We start from the raw sequence: 16,285 nt of genomic DNA on the forward strand, positions 1-16,285 counted from the left end.
TGGGGGGGATGGGGACAGGAGTGGACCCCCTCGCCGTCCAGTCCCCGGAACCCTGCCCGTCTTGTGCCTGCAGATGCTCCTCCACCTCTTCAGCGATGCCAACTACAACCTGCTGGGCTTCAATGCCTCCTTCCGCTTCTCCCTGTGCCCTGGGGGCTGCAGCAGCCACGGGCAGTGCCAGCCCCCTGGCGTGTGCGCCTGCGAGCCCGGCTGGGGGGGCCCTGACTGCAGCCTGCAGGAGTGCCCGGCCTACTGTGGCGGCCATGGCACCTGCGCTTCGGTGAGCCCAGCCCCCGCTGCGTCCCCCTGGGGCCCTGATCTGTGACCACACCTACCGCCCCATCTCCTGACTCTGCCCCTGCCTGAAACCCCCCCTGCCACTCTGCCCTCTCCCATGACAGCAACCCCGCCAGGGACCCTCCCGTCACCCGCAGTACTTCCCTCTCCTTCCACACCCTGCCCCACCCCACCTTCATCTGGAGCCCCTCTTCTGCCTGAGCCCACTCCCGTCCTGCCCGTGACCTACCTCCCACCTGTGAACCCACCTGCCTTCCGCTTGCCAGATGCTACTCCATCCCCAACCCAGGCACTCTGTCTGGCCTTGGGCCCCCAGCCCCGACTTCTTCTTTTTCTCTTTAAATGTTTATCTATTTTTAAATTCTTTTTTTTAATGTTTATTTATTTTTGAGACAGAGAGAGACAGAGCATGAACGGGGGAGGGTCAGAGAGAGAGAGGGAGACACAGAATCTGAAACAGGCTCCAGGCTCTGAACTGTCAGCACAGAGCCCGACGCGGGGCTCGAACTCACAGACCGTGAGATTGTGACCTGAGCCGAAGTCGGACGCTTAACCGACTGAGCCACCCAGGCGCCCCAAATGTTTATCTATTTTTGAGAGTGCACAACCAGGGGAGGGGCAGAGAGAGGGGCACAGAGGGGGACAGAAGCACCTCCATGCTGACAGCGAGCTCGATGTGAGGTTTGAACTCACGAACTGTGAGATCATGACGTGAGCCGAAGTTGGGTGCTCAACTGACCGAACCACCCAGGCGCCCCCTCCAGCCCCAACTTCTGACTTCTGACCACTGACCTTGGGCCTCAGACTGAAGTCTTCCAGCCCAGGCTGACGTTGACCTCACCATTGTCCTTCTCCTCCAACCTCTCCTCTTGTTGTCTGTCCTCATTTTCCTCTCCGGGTCCTTCTGTCTTTCCCATTCCCCTATTTTTGTTGGTCTGTCTGCTTTTTTCTACCTCTCTTCCTCCCTCTTGATGTGTCACTGTGTCCCTTTCTTTCTCTGTCTGTTGGCCTGTCTCCTTCCTATCTCACTCCATCTCTCCTTTCCTGTCCATCTTTTTCCTTCTCCCTTTCTACCCCTTATATCTCACTCTGGCTCTGGCTCTCCTCCCCCGTCTCTCTTTTTTCCTCTCTCTATCCCTGCCTTTGTGTCCTGTTTCCCCTCCAGCCCCTGGGACCATGCCGCTGTGAGCCTGGCTTCCTGGGACGCGCCTGTGACCTGCACCTGTGGGAGAACCAGGGGGCTGGCTGGTGGCACAATGTGAGTGCCGGGGACCCTGCCTTCTCGGCCCGTATTGGGGCAGCTGGTGCCTTCCTGTCCCCGCCGGGGCTGCTGGCTGTTTTTGGAGGTGAGCAGAGGGGGTGCGTGTCTGGCTCCAGCAGCCTGCAGCCTGTGGCCAGGGCTTGAGGCCATCTCCCCTTCCGCAGGCCAGGACCTGAACAGAGCCCTGGGTGATCTCGTCCTGTACAACTTCTCTGCCAACGCCTGGGAGCGCTGGGACCTGAGTCCTGCCCCGGTATGGACCCCGCCTCGCCCCTGCCCTGCTCAGAGGTGCCTGTCCACTCTGTGAGACCCAGCCAGCCACCACCCCACCCCCAACAGAGCGACACCCTCATCCCATGCGTCCCCACCCCTGCAGCTTGATACATGCCCACCTACTCCTCCCGGTACTGCCTTTCTAGCTCTAATTTTCTTTTTTCTTCCTTTATCTCCTCTTCTGCATCTTCTTCTGTGGACCTCCTGTCTCTTTCTCTTGGTTTCTCTCTCTGATTTTGTCCCTGCCTCTTGGTTTTCTGCTCTCTCTTGGACTCTGTGTCTTCCCTCTGGGCTATCTGTCTCTCTTTTTCTCTGCCATCTCTGTTTCCTGCCTCCTCTGTCTCACCTCTGTTTTGTGTTTGCATGTGTCTGTCTCTCTTTCCTCTCTTTGTGTATCTCTGTCTGTCTTTCTCTGTGTCTCTGTCTTTCCCTGTGTCTCTGTCTCTGTTACTCTTTCTGTGTGTCACCATCTGTCTCCCGGTCTCTTTCTCACAGGCTGCCCGTCACTCCCATGTGGCTGTGGCCTGGGCCGGCTCCCTGGTGCTCATGGGTGGTGAGCTGGCTGATGGCTCCCTCACCAGCGACGTGTGGGCCTTCAGCCCCCTGGGCGGGGGCCACTGGGAGCTGCTCGCACCACCTGGCTCCAGTTCCTCGGGGCCGCCAGGCCTGGCAGGTCACGCCGCCGCCCTAGTGGATGACATCTGGCTCTACGTGTCTGGCGGCCGCACCCAGCACGACCTCTTCTCCTCTGGCCTCTTCCGCTTCCGTCTCGACAGCACCAGTGGGGGCTACTGGGAGCAGGTGATTCCAGCGGGCGGGCGGCCTCCTGCCGCCACGGGCCACTCCATGGTGTTCCATGCCCCCTCACGCACCCTGCTGGTTCACGGTGGACACCGGCCCTCCACCGCGCGGTAAGTGACCTGCCCTGCAGGGCCAAGCCTGGCCCAGTCCCCTGGGCCTTCAGTCTTTGCTGGTCTTCGCCCACTGATGCACTTCTGCAGTCATCCGGCCACTCACTAGGTCATTCAGTCCCTCAGGTGCCCGCCCGCTCACTCATTCTCCATCCCTTCGTTCACTGTCTTGGCCAGTTCCTTCCCACACACTCCCACCCATCCATGCCCTCAGCCACACCCTGCTTGGAGGGCCAGCCCTGGCTAGATTATGCACGGAACCCAGTGATGAGCCGGAGCTGTGTCCTGCCCAGCAGGAGCCTCTCGTCCCAAGGGGACATAAACCCCGTCACAGCCGGTCTCACCCTGGGTGATCTCACAGCTCTTGAGAGCCCAAGGGAGGGGGAGAAGCCCTTCCTGCCCTGAGCTCCTCCCCTGCTGCTCCCTACAGGTTCTCTGTGCGGGTGAACTCCACAGAGCTCTTCCACGTGGATCGGCGCGTGTGGACCACCCTGAAGGGCCGGGATGGGCTCCAGGGCCCACGGGAGAGAGCCTTCCACACAGCCAGCGTCCTGGGCAACTACATGGTGGTCTATGGTGAGGAGGCTCCCTGATCCCGCCTGCCTGCCAGGGCCCCAAGCCCGCACTGAGCTGAGGCTCCCTGCCCGGGTGTCCCCACGTCCGCCAGGCTTGCCAGCTGTGCCCCTTTCCTCCTTTCCTAGGGGGCAACGTGCACACCCATTACCAGGAGGAGAAATGCTATGAAGATGGCCTCTTCTTCTACCACCTTGGCTGCCATCAGTGGGTGTCGGGGGCCGAGCTTGCCCCCCCGGGAACCCCTGAGGGTGAGTGGCCCGTCCGTTTTCCTGAGGGGCTTCTGAGAGTCGCGCTTCCCTGACGCTGAGTCTGGGCTTCAGGCAGGAGCCACCTCGGTCCTTGTAGGGTGAGCCAGACGTCCCTCTGGAGCTGGCTTCGGGGGGGGGGGGGGGGGCAAGCCTGTGCTGGAGGCAGGACAGGGGCACCGTTGCCATGGAGACCGGAGGCAGTTACAGCAGCCAGTCCAGATTTTACCAGTTTCCAGCTGTCCCAGCGAAGCGCCTACCTACGTGGGACCTTTTCAAGGTCCTGTAATGGGCAAGTGGCAGAACCAGGACGGCTGTCCCCAAACAACCATCTGTGCAAAAATATCATTTAATCACCCCGTGCCTCAGTTTCCCCATCTGTAAAATGGGGATGACGGTAACACTTAACCCACTGGGCTGTTGTGAGAATGAATTGAGATGGCTCAAAGATGGAGACAGCCTAGCGAAGAGCTCAGTATGTTGTCTTGTAAAGTCAGAATCCGGCCCCAGGGCTTGCCTGGGGGGGGGGGGGGGGGTCGGTGGAGAAACCTTCAAACTCATTGAATCCGACTACTTTGAGAATCAGAAGAAAGCCACAGGCCCTCTCCTCAGAAAGACGCTTGTAACACAAACTGGGCATATTATTTCAGGGGGCTGTGGACTTCTAGGGGGCCCATCTATTCTCCCCGCCCCCCCCCCCCCCCCACAGAAGAATGAGGACAGAGAACAAGCATAAGGAAGGGACATTGACACTTAAGGAGTAGGCTGGGTGAAGGGTTCCCCCACGGAACCCTATTTGACCATCAGCAATAAAGCCTTGGGCTGGCATTCGAGGCCTTGAATCCAGGGCTCATCTGCCTGTCCCTGTTTCTCCTTTAGGCCAAAGGCCGAATCTTCCTCCTTTGTAGTTTGCAAGTCCCCAGGCCAAGTCCCATGTGTTTACAGAGCATACCTTTCCGTAAGAGGGTGAGGGATCACTGATCACTGACCACTTACACATCAGTCAGGACCCTTGGCTCTAAGTGACCAATCCAACCCAGCCAGCTCGAGCAAAACCCAAGTTCTTGGCTCATGTGAGTGAAAACTGGCTTCAGGCTGGTCTGGATCTGGGTGCTTACGTGATGGCATCAGCTAGCCCTTGTTTGAGCTCACTTCATTCTGTGGCAGGTTTGTCATCTGTAAATGGTCACCAGCAGCCCTGGGACTATATCTACTCCTTTGAAATGCCCAGAGGGAAGGGGCGCCTGGGCGGCTCAGTCGCTTAAGCGTCTGGCTCTCGATTTCCACTCAGGTCATGATCTCGTGGTTCGTGAGATCGAGGCTTGTGTCTGGCGCTGTGCTGACAGTGCAGAGCCTGCTTGGGATTCTCTCTCTCTCTCTCTCTGTCTCTCTCTGTCCCTCCCCTGGTCGCACTCTCTCTGTTTTTCTTTCTCAAAGTAAAGAACGTTAAAAAAAAATGTGTTTAAAATGCTCAGAGGGAAGAGGGTGCCTCTCTCCCAAGAATTGAAGGAACTGGGTCCTATTCCAGAACTTGTCGCTGACACTGATGGGCCTGGGCTAAACCCCACTGCTGCCAGAGGCAGGGTCAGCTCAACTTGAGCCTGTGGACTCTAGTGGGAGAGGGTGGTTTTCCAGAGGAAAATCAGAGTTGTCACCAGAAGGGAGGCTGGTGCCAGATAGACAATACCAGGAGAGAGCCAGGCACCCTGCCTCGTGGCTCCCTGAGGGCAGGAGGACAGTTCCATTTACAGAGGAAGAGACCAACTCAGAGAAGTTGAGTCTCTTGCCCAAGGCCACTCAGCAAGTTAGTAGTTGATCCATGACTTGAGCCCAAGTAGGTGGTAGACATAGGAATCGAAGCCAAGTTTTTCTGACCCCCAAGATCATGCTCTGTCTTCAAGGTGGTTTGCACAGTGGTGTGGAAGCTCTGGCAGGTGTGGGGCCAGACATGCTAGGAGGGCTTCCTTGGGCATGCTGGGTTAAAGCAGGAAGTAGCAGGTTGGGCTGAAGCATAGGAGAGTCGGGTAGTCCTCTGGACAAGGAAGCCGTGGTTAGAGGGACAAGGGAAGACTGGTTAGAGTCTCATGTCCTTGTTGCGGGGCGGGGGGGATCTGTATTCTCCTAGGCCGAGCAGCACCTCCCAGTGGTCGATACTCGCATGTGGCGGCTGTGCTTGGTGGCAGTGTCCTGTTGGTGGCTGGGGGGTACAGTGGCCGGCCTCGTGGGGACTTGATGGCCTACAAGGTGCCTCCCTTTGTGTTCCAGGCGCCTGCTCCGGACGTGAGCACTGGGGTGATAGGGAGAGGGCGGCTGGGAAGGAGGTAGCATGGTTCCCATGGATGTGGGAGAAAGGTGGGGTGGGTCCCTGGGAGAAGGACTGGGGTCCCTAGGGATATGAGAGGAGGGAGGTTGGTCCCCAGGTTCAAGGGCGGAGGAACGGAGGTCCCTGGGGCTAAGGGCAGAGCAGATAGGGATCCCCAAGGTGCTGAGTGAGCAGTGGAGGCTCCCCGGGATGATCACAGGGAGTGGGGATGAGGGAGCAGGCTCCAGGTCTGAGGAGCCCCCTCTCCCACTCCCCGTCTCTGCAGTACCACTTAGACTACTGCTCCATGTACACGGACCACAGCGTCTGCTCCCGAGACCCTGAATGCAGTTGGTGTCAGGGGGCCTGCCAAGCTGCACCACCTCCTGGGACCCCGTCTGGGGCTGTGAGTGACCGTCCCAGCTCTGTCTCCTAGTGCAGAGACATGGCCGTCAGCGTCTCCCTCTGTCTCAACCAAGCAGAGAAGGACTTTCTCTCACTTGGGACACTTGTTTTCACACCTAAGATTGGCATTCCTGACCCCTCAACCTCTGACCCCTCCCAGCGCTTTTGAGCTTGTGACCCTGTCCCCAGATCCCTTAGCTCCTGTCCTGTTGCTCTTCCTCATTCCAAGTGGCTTTCAAGTCCCTTCTCTAATTTCCTGGCGCCTTCCACCCCACTACTCCTGAATCTACAGTCCTTTCCAGATCCTTTAAGCCCCTGTGGACAGTAACCCCTGTCCCCTCCCCTCCCTGTAGTGTCCAGCTGCCAGCTGCCTGGGCCTGGGCCGCCTTCTGGGTGACTGCCAGGCCTGCCTGGCCTTCAGCGGCCCGACAACTCCTCCCCGGGGGCCCGGCGCTCTGGGCTGGTGCGTGCATAATGAGAGCTGCCTCCCTCGGCCTGGTGAGTGCCCATTGGCAGTGTGGGAGGGGGCAGCACAGCGCCCCATGCTGACCTTCCCCTCCCCCTCCCCCCCCCCCCCCCCCCACTGGTCCTCACAGAACAGGCCCGCTGCCGAGGGGAGCAGATCTCAGGCACCGTGGGCTGGTGGGGGCCTGCACCTGTCTTCGTCACATCCCTGGAGGCCTGCGTCACCCAGAGCTTCCTGCCTGGCCTGCACCTGCTCACTTTCCAGCAGCCGCCCAATGCCTCCCAGCCCGACAAGGTGGGGAGCCAGGGGGTGGGGCCCAGCGTGGAGTGTTGAAGGGTCTGGTCCTGGGGTCTTTGTTTTTCAAATGGTTCTATACAACTATTGTGTTTGCCTCATAAGTCTCTACATTCAAGGGTCTGATTTTTAAAAATTGTGCTAAAACACACAGTGTAAAATTTTACATAGTGTAAAATTCACCAGCACTGATATTAAGCACATTCACAATATTGTGCAACTATCACCACCTGGTTCCAGAACAGTTTTGTTACCCTGAAGAGAAACCCCAGATCCTTAAGTAATCCCTCTCTATTCCCCCTCTCCCTCTAGCCCCTGGCCAGCCACTAACCTTTTACTGGTTAGTGGTTGACAGTCTACTAACTCTGGATTTGCCAACTGTGGATATGCCTTATAAATGGAATCATACACGTCGTCTTCTGTGTATGGCTTTTTTCACTTAAAGTAGTGTTTTCAGTGTTCATCCATGTTGTAGCATGCCTCAGAATTTCGTTCCTTTTTATGGGTGAATGATATCCTCTTGTATGACTGTGCCAATCCATTCATCAGCCGATGGCTGTTTATACCTGTTGGCTATTGAGAATAGTTCTGCTGTGAGCATTCATGGATAAACCATTTTGCATACATATTTGCTTTTTTTCAACTCATTTTTTAATGTCTATTTTTGAGAGAGACAGAGCGTGCATGGAGGAGGGCAGAGAGAGAGAGAGAGGAAGACACAGAATCTGAAGCAGGTTCCAGGCTCTGAGCTGTCAGCACAGAACCCGACATGGGACTCGAACTCAGGAGCCGTGAGATCATGACCCGAGTTGAAGTCGGACACATAACCCTCTGAGCTGCTCAGGCGCCCCCGTGTTTGCTTTTAAAAAATATTTTATTGGGGCGCCTGGGTGGCGCAGTCGGTTAAGCGTCCGACTTCAGCCAGGTCACGATCTTGCGGTCCGTGAGATCGAGCCCCGCATCAGGCTCTGGGCTGATGGCTCAGAGCCTGGAGCCTGTTTCCGCTTCTGTGCCTCCCTCTCTCTCTGTCCCTCCCCCGTTCATGCTCTGTCTCTCTCTGTCCCAAAAATAAGTAAAAAACGTTGAAAAAAAAAAAAATTAAAAAAAAAAAATTTTTTATTTTTTTTAATTGAAGTATAATTGGCATACAATATTATGTTAGTTTTTAACGCAGAAAAGAATGATTTGAAATTCGTATGTATTGCAATAAACACCTATTGTCAGCTCCTTTGGGCTTATATCCAGGAGCAGAATTGCTGGGTCATATGGTGATTCAATGTTTAGCTTATGCAGGAACCACCGAACTGTTTTCCACAGTGGCTACTTCTTGATTTTTAAAAGTTGTATGGTTAAAAAATCACAGTGATGTAAAAAGTTGTTAAGCAAAAAGGGTCTCCATCTATCCTGCTCTCTATCTAGAGCAGTATGGGAAGCTCTCCCTAGCATCTCCCCAACTTAAGACCACCCTGACTCTTCCTGGAAGATCCATTTGGATTTCTTTTATATCCTTGCAGAATCTGCCTATTCAGATACATGTGAATGTGACATTGAATTATTTTTCTTTCTTGCACAAAAAGTAATATTCTATCTTTTATTTCTTTTTTTAAAAAATTTATTTATTTATTTTGAGAGAGAGAGTGAGCGACCACACGCACTCACACGAGCAAGAAGGGGGCAGAGGGAGAAAGGGAGAGAGAATCCCAAACAGGCCCCGCACTGTCAGTGTGGAGCCCGACTCGGGTCTTGATCTCACGTGAGATTGTGACCTGAGCTGAGATCAAGTGTCAGGCACTTAACTGACTGAGCCACCCAGGTGCTCCTTCCTTTTATTTCTTAATTTTTTTTAATGTTTATTTATTCTTGAGAGAGAGAGACAGCCTGAGTTGGGGAGAGGCAGAGAGAGAAAGAGGGAGACAGAATCTGAAGCAGACTCCAGGCTCTGAGCTTTCAGCACAGTCAGGCTTGAACTCATGAACTGCAAGTTCATGACCTGAGCCAAAGTCGGACGCTTAACCGACTAAGCCATCCAGGAACCCCATTCCTTTTGTTTCTTAACATATCCTGGCAAGCTCCTTAGAATTTAGAAAACACCTCATTTTTTTGTTTTGTTTAAAGCTTTGTAATAGTCCATTTAGATTGTAGGGCTGTAGTGCTGCAGTTTATTTAAACAGCCTCCCATTGACGAACACATGGGTTATTCCATTTTTTTGCAATTATAAAACACACACTAACAAATTACGTAGTGTGTCTGTCACTTTGAATGTTGGATCTGGACTCTTTTTTTTTTTTTTTTTTTTTTTTAAACTTATGTACTGGTTTGTTGTATAACAGAGAACACGTTACAGAGGGCGAGGCCCCGAAGGGCTGTGAGCGAAGGAGCACTGTCCTCATGGAGCTGGGGTGCCTCCCCTCGCTGGCGTGGATGTGTTCACTAACCTGGAAGTTCTCCAAACCCTGTAGTTAAGGGACTTAAAAAAAAAAAATCTGGACTCTTTAAGGGTTTAGGTGGAAAGGTGAAATGTCAGGGAAGAGGCTCCTGAAAGGTCTGGGGTCCTGGATTTTACTGAGAGAAGTGATGAGCAGAGGCCGGGACCCTGTTGTCTGTTGTCTGAGTTGAAGTCCCAACTCAGAGTGCCCCTGGCCTCAGTCTCATGTTTCATAAAATAGGGAAGGAGGTTGGGTGTGGACACCGAGGGGCCATGCAAAGAGACACTCACACATCCCCTTCTCCCTGGCTGGCACAGGTCCTGATTGTCCGCAGTACGACCATCACTCTGACGCCCAGCCCAGAGACCGACGTGTCTCTGGTCTACCGTGGCTTCATCCACCCACTGCTGCCAGGAGGGCCCGGGGGGCCGGGGGCTGAGGATGTAGCTGTGTGGGCCCGGGCCCAGCGTCTACATGTCTTGGCCCGGATGGCCCGTGGCCCTGACACAGAGAACATGGTGAGGGTGCTTGAACGTTCAGGGGGGCTGCTAATTACAAGTATGGGGGCTGGGGTATATAGTGCCAGGGGAAGACTAGGGAAAAATCAGAGGCATGGGATATATCCTTAGTGGAGGGAGGCCCTGGGGTTTTCAGTTATGAGTGGAGTTTGGGGGGAATTTTGAAGAAGGTAGGGAACGTCTGAGTTACTAAATCCGATTTCCCTGAGGTGGGTTGTTGGAGGGTTTAAGGGTTTGCAGGGGTTCTTGGGGTCTAAGGAACTCTGAGGCCCTCTTCCCAGGATGGAGGTGAGTGCTAGGTGGGTTTGGGGCTCTTGGAGGTTTCAGGGGTTAGGGTGGCACTGGAACATTCTGAGGCCCCTGTCTGTCCCCCACCCTTACCCAGGAGGAGGTGGGGCGCTGGGTGGCTCAGCAGGAGAAGGAGACAAGGCGGCTGCAGCGCCCGGGGTCTGCTCGCCTCTTCCCACTGCCTGGCCGGGGCCACAAGTATGCGGTCGAGATCCGGGGCCAGCTCAATGGCTCGGCAGGCCCTGGGCACAGTGAACTTACCCTGCTGTGGGACCGGACTGGCGTGCCAGGTGGCAGCGTGAGTACCCAGGCCCTGGCCTCTGACCCTTCACCCAGGCCCTGACTTCAGTTCCCCGGAGCTTTCTGAATGCCAGAGCACAAATTCTAACCCTCTTGACCTGACCTCTTACCCCTTGACTCTTGAACTCTGGGCCTCACCTTGAGCCCTCTAGGCCCCAACCTCCGATTCCCAGACTCTGACCTGATGTCACATTCTGACTCCTGCCCTGACCTCACTGGCCCTGACTTCTGCCCTCTGTACTTTGACCTCTAATCTCTAGATTCTCTCAAACCCTGATGCCCTCTTGTCTGCTCATCCTAAATCCTGACTTTCTACATGCTGAAGTTCTCAACTTTGTCTGCAGACACTGAAGTCTGTAGCCCCAAACCCTGACCCCTACCCCCAACCTCGACTCTTGCCCTGTGACTCGGAGTGTGGACCCCTGATCCTAACGTGAGCACTTCCCGCAGGAGATCTCCTTCTTCTTTCTGGAGCCTTATCGCTCTTCAGCCTGTTCGTCCTACTCCTCCTGCCTGGGCTGCTTGGCGGACCAGGGCTGCGGCTGGTGCCTGACCAGCGCCACCTGCCACCTGCGCCAGAGCGGGGCCCACTGCGGGGACGACAGGACCGGCGGGTCCCTGCTGGTGCTGGTGCCTGCCCTCTGCCCGCTCTGCGAGGAGCATCGTGACTGTCACGCCTGTACCCAGGTGCCTGCCAAGCCGCAGAGGGGAGGTCTCGAGACAAAAGCAGCCAAATCGGGCAACTGGAAAAGGGGGAGGGCCCCTGGAGTTGGTACGGGCATCCGAGGGGTCCCCCTGGGGGCAGTGGCAGGAGGCAGGTGGAGCTGTTGTCTTTGATCTACAGTTGAGAGCTGGGTAGGGAGCAGAGGAGAGGGGCTGGAGAATGGGCTCCTGGCAATCAGGACTCTCTCTGTTGTCACTGCCAGAAACCCAAGTTGGTACCTCCTTACCAGAGGAGCATTTATGGGCTCAGGCTCCAGAGTCCAGGAGTAGGTCTTTAGGCCTGTGATCAGACCGTGTCATCAGGCATCCATCTCTCTTCATTCTATACCCTTGCTTCCCTGGAGGTTCATTCCTCAGGGGTTGCAAGGGATTCACAAGGGCTCCAGACCGTTGTCCCCCCACTCAGCTACCCGAGTCCTAAGTGGAAGAGAGCAACTTTCCGTCCTCACCCCACTCTCGCCCCCTAGTTCAATGGAAGTCCTAGAAGGACATTTCACTGGCTCTGGTTGGGTCTTGTGCCGACTTTCAGACCCGTCTGTGAGGCTGAGGGGGAGGACGTGTGGCCCTGTCCACATCTGAATTTAAGGATAGATCAGCCCTATCTGGACCACACGTAGGGGTTCTGTTGCCCCAAAAGGCAGTGGCTGTTGGGAAGGCAGTTCCCATGGATCTTCAGCCGTGGCTAGAGGGGAAAGTCTGGAGAGGATGGCAGTTGGGGGGGGGAGGTGGGCTTGGAGGGGTGGTCTGGGGAGTGGGTGGGTGAGGGAGGCAGCTGCTAGTTGAGCTGGGGACGGAGCCTGTGCTGGCAGCCCAAGGGAGATGGCTAAGCTGGGCTCTTCCTCCTTCTTAACTCCCCAGGACCCCTTCTGCGAGTGGCATCAGAGCACCAGCCGCAAAGGGGATGCAGCGTGCAGCCGGCGGGGCCGTAGTCGGGGCGCCCTGAAGAGCCCAGAGGAGTGTCCCCCGCTCTGCAGCCAGTGAGCCGCCTGGGCCCAGGGAGAGGGTATGGGGAGGGTTTGTGGGGGCCGGTTTGACCCTGTCCCTGCTCCCCGCCCCCAGACGCCTAACCTGTGACGACTGCCTGGCCAACTCCAGCCAGTGCGCCTGGTGTCAGTCCACCCACACCTGCTTCCTGTTCGCTGCCTACCTGGCACGGTACCCGCACGGGGGCTGCCGTGGCTGGGACGACAGGTACAGTCTTGTCAGGGTGGAGGGGCTCCCAGAGAGGAGAATGGAGCCGGGGGGGTGGGCGGTGGGATGCCCACCACGCCTGTCGCCCTGCAGCGTGCACTCAGAGCCCCGGTGCCGGAGCTGCGACCGCTTCCTGACCTGCCACGAGTGTCTGCAGAGCCATGAGTGCGGCTGGTGCGGCAATGAGGACAACCCCACACTGGGACGGTGAGGCAGGGGACAGTGAGGCCAGAGGGTGGGGCGGGGGATGCGGCTCTCCTTCCGCCCTAATTCTAATGGCCTGTTTCTCTGCTCCTTCACCTTTTCTCTGTTTTTCTTCCCTTCCCCTCTCTCTCCGGTTCTCTCTCTTTTCTCCACTCCTACCCGGGCTCTGTGGCTGTTTTGTTCTCATTCTTCCTTCTTGTCTTTCTGTTTCTGTCTTTCCTTCTCTCTCCCTTTCACTGTCTCCCTGTCTCTGTCTCTTGTTTCTCTCTGTTCCCACCCCCTTCTTCACCTCCTGCCCCCCCCAGGTGCCTTCAGGGGGACTTCTCGGGGCCTCTGGGTGGGGGTAACTGCTCCCTGTGGGTGGGGGAGGGCCTGGGGCTGTCTGTGGCCCTCCCTGCCCGCTGGGCATATGCCCGCTGTCCAGACGTGGACGAGTGTCGCCTGGGCCTGGCGCGGTGCCACCTGCGGGCGACCTGCCTGAACACACCCCTCAGCTACGAGTGTCACTGCCAGCGGGGCTACCAGGGCGATGGCATCACATACTGCAACCGCACGTGAGTGGGTGTGGGTTTCCATGGAGATGTCGCCCCAGGGCTGGGGCACGTGGAGATGGAGGGAGGAGGTGATCATGGTGCTGGGGTGCCTCTCTGGAACCAGCATCCCCAGTGAGCCCGGGGTTTTTACCTTGCAGGGTAGGCCCTCATTAGAGTGACAGGGTCCCCAGTGTGACACTAGTTACTGTGGAGACGGGTCATCCATGGACTACGGGCCATAGTCTTCAGCGTTGCCATGGAAATGGAGGAGGACCAAGTTGAAAGGGGTTTTCACAGAGAGCAGATCACCAATGGTGATACGTGGCTACTATAGAGACAGAAGTTACCACGTGCAATGGGGTTACCTTGGAGACAGGGCCGCCTACGGAGCCCAGGACCGTGGAACAGGCAGTCGCTTGTGATGGCGTTGCCATGGAGATGATGGGTTGGAATGGGGTGTGTCGGGGGGTGCCTTGGGGGCCGAGGGCCTGCCTAGCCCTTCCGTGCTCCTGCCACGCCCTCAGGTGCTTGGAAGACTGTGGCCATGGTGTATGCAGCGGTCCCCCTGACTTCACCTGCGTGTGTGACCTGGGCTGGACGTCAGACCTGCCCCCGCCCACGCCCGCCCCGGGACCCCCCGCACCCCGCTGCTCCCGGGACTGCGGCTGCAACTTCCACAGCCACTGCCGCCGGCGGGGGCCTGGCTTCTGTGATGAGTGCCAGGGTGAGCGGCCACATCCCCACCCCCGGGGCCAGCTCCAGTTTCCTTTCTCTGCCTGGGCTTCTGGGTCTCCTCTCCCAGCTGTGGATCCCCCTGTCCCATTGCCTGCTTCTGACCCCAAACAGTTTCAGTGCCACTCCCCATCCTGGGACTTGGCTATTCCTCCCCAGTCTGGGCCCCTGCTTACCTTCCTTTGAAGCAGCCAGGTGGGGTCAGGGATCAGCTGAGCCAGTTGTCGGGCCCCTCCTGCCCTTGCCCTGACTCTGTGTCCCACCTGCTGGGGCCCCCACAGACTGGACGTGGGGGGAGCACTGCGAACGGTGCCGGCCCGGCAGCTTTGGCAACGCCACGGGCTCGGGCGGCTGCCGGCCCTGCCAGTGCAACGGGCATGGGGACCCGCGCCGCGGCCACTGTGACAACCTCAGCGGGCTCTGCTTCTGTCAGGACCACACCGAAGGTGCCCACTGCCAGCTCTGCTCCCCCGGCTACTATGGGGACCCTCGGTGAGCCAGGGGCCAGCCAGGTGGGCCAGGGTGTGGTTAGGGATGTGGTAGGACAGGGCAAGGCTGGTCTGACGCTCTTGTTCTTTCCTCTGTCTCCCCAGGGCTGGTGGCTCCTGTTTCCGGGAGTGTGGGGGGCGTGCCCTCCTTACCAACGTGTCCTCAGTGGCGCTGGGCTCACGCCGGGTTGGGGGGCTGCTGCCTCCAGGCGGTGGGGCAGCGAGAGCTGGGCCAGGCCTGTCCTATTGCGTGTGGGTTGTCTCAGCCACCGAGGTGCTGCAGCCCTGTGCCCCTGGGACCCTCTGTCCCCCCCTCACCCTCACCTTCTCCCCCGACAGCAGCACCCCCTGCACGGTGAGTGCCGAGGGTGCCAGAGTTCAGGCCCATGTTTCCCCCACCCAGTCTGAATCCTCAGACAGGCCCTGACTCTACATCCCTTTTTCTTTATCCTACAAACCCTAAGCTCCCTTCCTCAGACCCCAGACTTTCATTCCTAAGCCCACAGATCCTCCCATTCCCCAGATCACCTCCTACTTCCTGAGCCCCCCGTTCCCCATTCCTCGGTCCAGGCATGGTTAGTATCTGTACAATGTGTGTGTGCCAACTCTGGCCAGTAGGTAGGGGCTGCCAGGAGCTGGGCACCGAGAACGAGTCTCCATGCAGAGTGCCTGATCCGTCGATTAGCCATGTCTGCTGTGAGCTTGGGAGGGGAATGGTAGCCTCCGTGCCACAGTTTGACAGTCTGCCCAGAAGTTTCAAGCAGCTCGTTTCCCGGTCTCAGATTGCCCTCTCCTTTTGAGCTCCTCCTCCTCCCCAAACGTCCCCAAGCATCCCTCTTTCTCAGCCTTACTGTCCTGATCCTTCACTCTGCATCCTTCACTTCCAGCTGAGCTATGTCCTGGCCTTTGATGGATTCCCGCGCTTCCTGGACACTGGTGTCGTCCAGTCGGACCGTAGCCTCATTGCTGCCTTCTGTGGCCAGCGGCGGGACAGGCCTCTCACTGTGCAGGCCCTGTCTGGTATGGTGGCTGGGGAAAGCGGGACCCTGTCCTGGACTATGGAGCCCTTGTCCCTGTACCTTGCTCCCTGAGCAAGGTCCCTTGCTCCCTGCTCTTGAGGTGGGCTCAAGACCCAGCCCAACTCTGCCCCTGACTTCCTGGGTGATGCTGTCCCTTGCTACATCAGGGCCTCAGTTTCTTCAGCTGAGAGGCTAATAGGATTGCCCTGGCTGGGCTGCTTCTCTGAGAGAAGGCCCATGTGGGACAAGTCTTTGGGGTACGCAGAATGTGGCTGGCGTGAAGGCCCCTGACTGTCTCCTCAGCCTGGTGGTTCTCAACAGGGCGGGGGTGGGGGAGGATTTTGCCCCTTGGGCCTTTTGGCTAAGTCTAGAGACATTGCGATCGTCACGAGTGCTGCTGGCGTGCCACGGGTGGAGGCTGGAGATACGGCTGTGCCTTCTGCAGCGCACAGGGTGGCCCCCACAACCAAGAATTACCAGGCCCGTTACATCAGCAGTGCTGAGAGGTTGGGAAACCGGCCTTGTCTGATGGAGTTGCGCTAAAAATAATTTGTTACCTGTGGCGGCTGAAGGGCCCGAATTTGGAAATACTTCCTGTTCACGTTGTAAATCGGAGTGGTTCCGGGGCTGGAAGAGAGGGCGGAGTGGTAGTTGGCCTGCTGGGGACTGCACGCGACCCCGGAGCCCTCCACAGACAGCAACTAAAACTACGGGCCCTCGATTTCACTTCACCCAGCAAATGTGTACAGAGCACCTTCAGTGAGCCCCACCCGAGCTGGGTGCCCGGGGCGTACAGCAGAACAAGGGACGCAGGTGGGGAGGAAGAGGGTAA

At 57.3% G+C, this 16,285-nt stretch overlaps 1 protein-coding gene across 1 annotated transcript in view; it reads left to right on the forward strand.

The window, feature by feature from the left end:
- The window catches only part of MEGF8 (multiple EGF like domains 8), a 40,997-nt gene that overhangs the window by 5,945 nt on the left and 18,767 nt on the right, over positions 1–16,285 (forward strand). The window contains exons 3-23 of the mRNA XM_058709119.1: positions 74–280; positions 1,463–1,643; positions 1,723–1,811; positions 2,327–2,742; positions 3,173–3,318; positions 3,444–3,566; positions 5,689–5,843; positions 6,152–6,271; positions 6,624–6,768; positions 6,867–7,030; positions 9,775–9,975; positions 10,361–10,561; positions 11,014–11,250; positions 12,145–12,263; positions 12,346–12,477; positions 12,571–12,684; positions 12,987–13,235; positions 13,739–13,938; positions 14,228–14,438; positions 14,540–14,789; positions 15,322–15,454. Coding sequence (XP_058565102.1) covers positions 74–280; positions 1,463–1,643; positions 1,723–1,811; positions 2,327–2,742; positions 3,173–3,318; positions 3,444–3,566; positions 5,689–5,843; positions 6,152–6,271; positions 6,624–6,768; positions 6,867–7,030; positions 9,775–9,975; positions 10,361–10,561; positions 11,014–11,250; positions 12,145–12,263; positions 12,346–12,477; positions 12,571–12,684; positions 12,987–13,235; positions 13,739–13,938; positions 14,228–14,438; positions 14,540–14,789; positions 15,322–15,454 — 3,793 coding nt within the window. The remainder of the gene's footprint in view (positions 1–73; positions 281–1,462; positions 1,644–1,722; positions 1,812–2,326; positions 2,743–3,172; positions 3,319–3,443; positions 3,567–5,688; positions 5,844–6,151; positions 6,272–6,623; positions 6,769–6,866; positions 7,031–9,774; positions 9,976–10,360; positions 10,562–11,013; positions 11,251–12,144; positions 12,264–12,345; positions 12,478–12,570; positions 12,685–12,986; positions 13,236–13,738; positions 13,939–14,227; positions 14,439–14,539; positions 14,790–15,321; positions 15,455–16,285) is intronic.

Source organism: Neofelis nebulosa, chromosome 17, assembly GCF_028018385.1.
Source record: "Neofelis nebulosa isolate mNeoNeb1 chromosome 17, mNeoNeb1.pri, whole genome shotgun sequence".
NCBI lineage: Eukaryota > Metazoa > Chordata > Mammalia > Carnivora > Felidae > Neofelis > Neofelis nebulosa.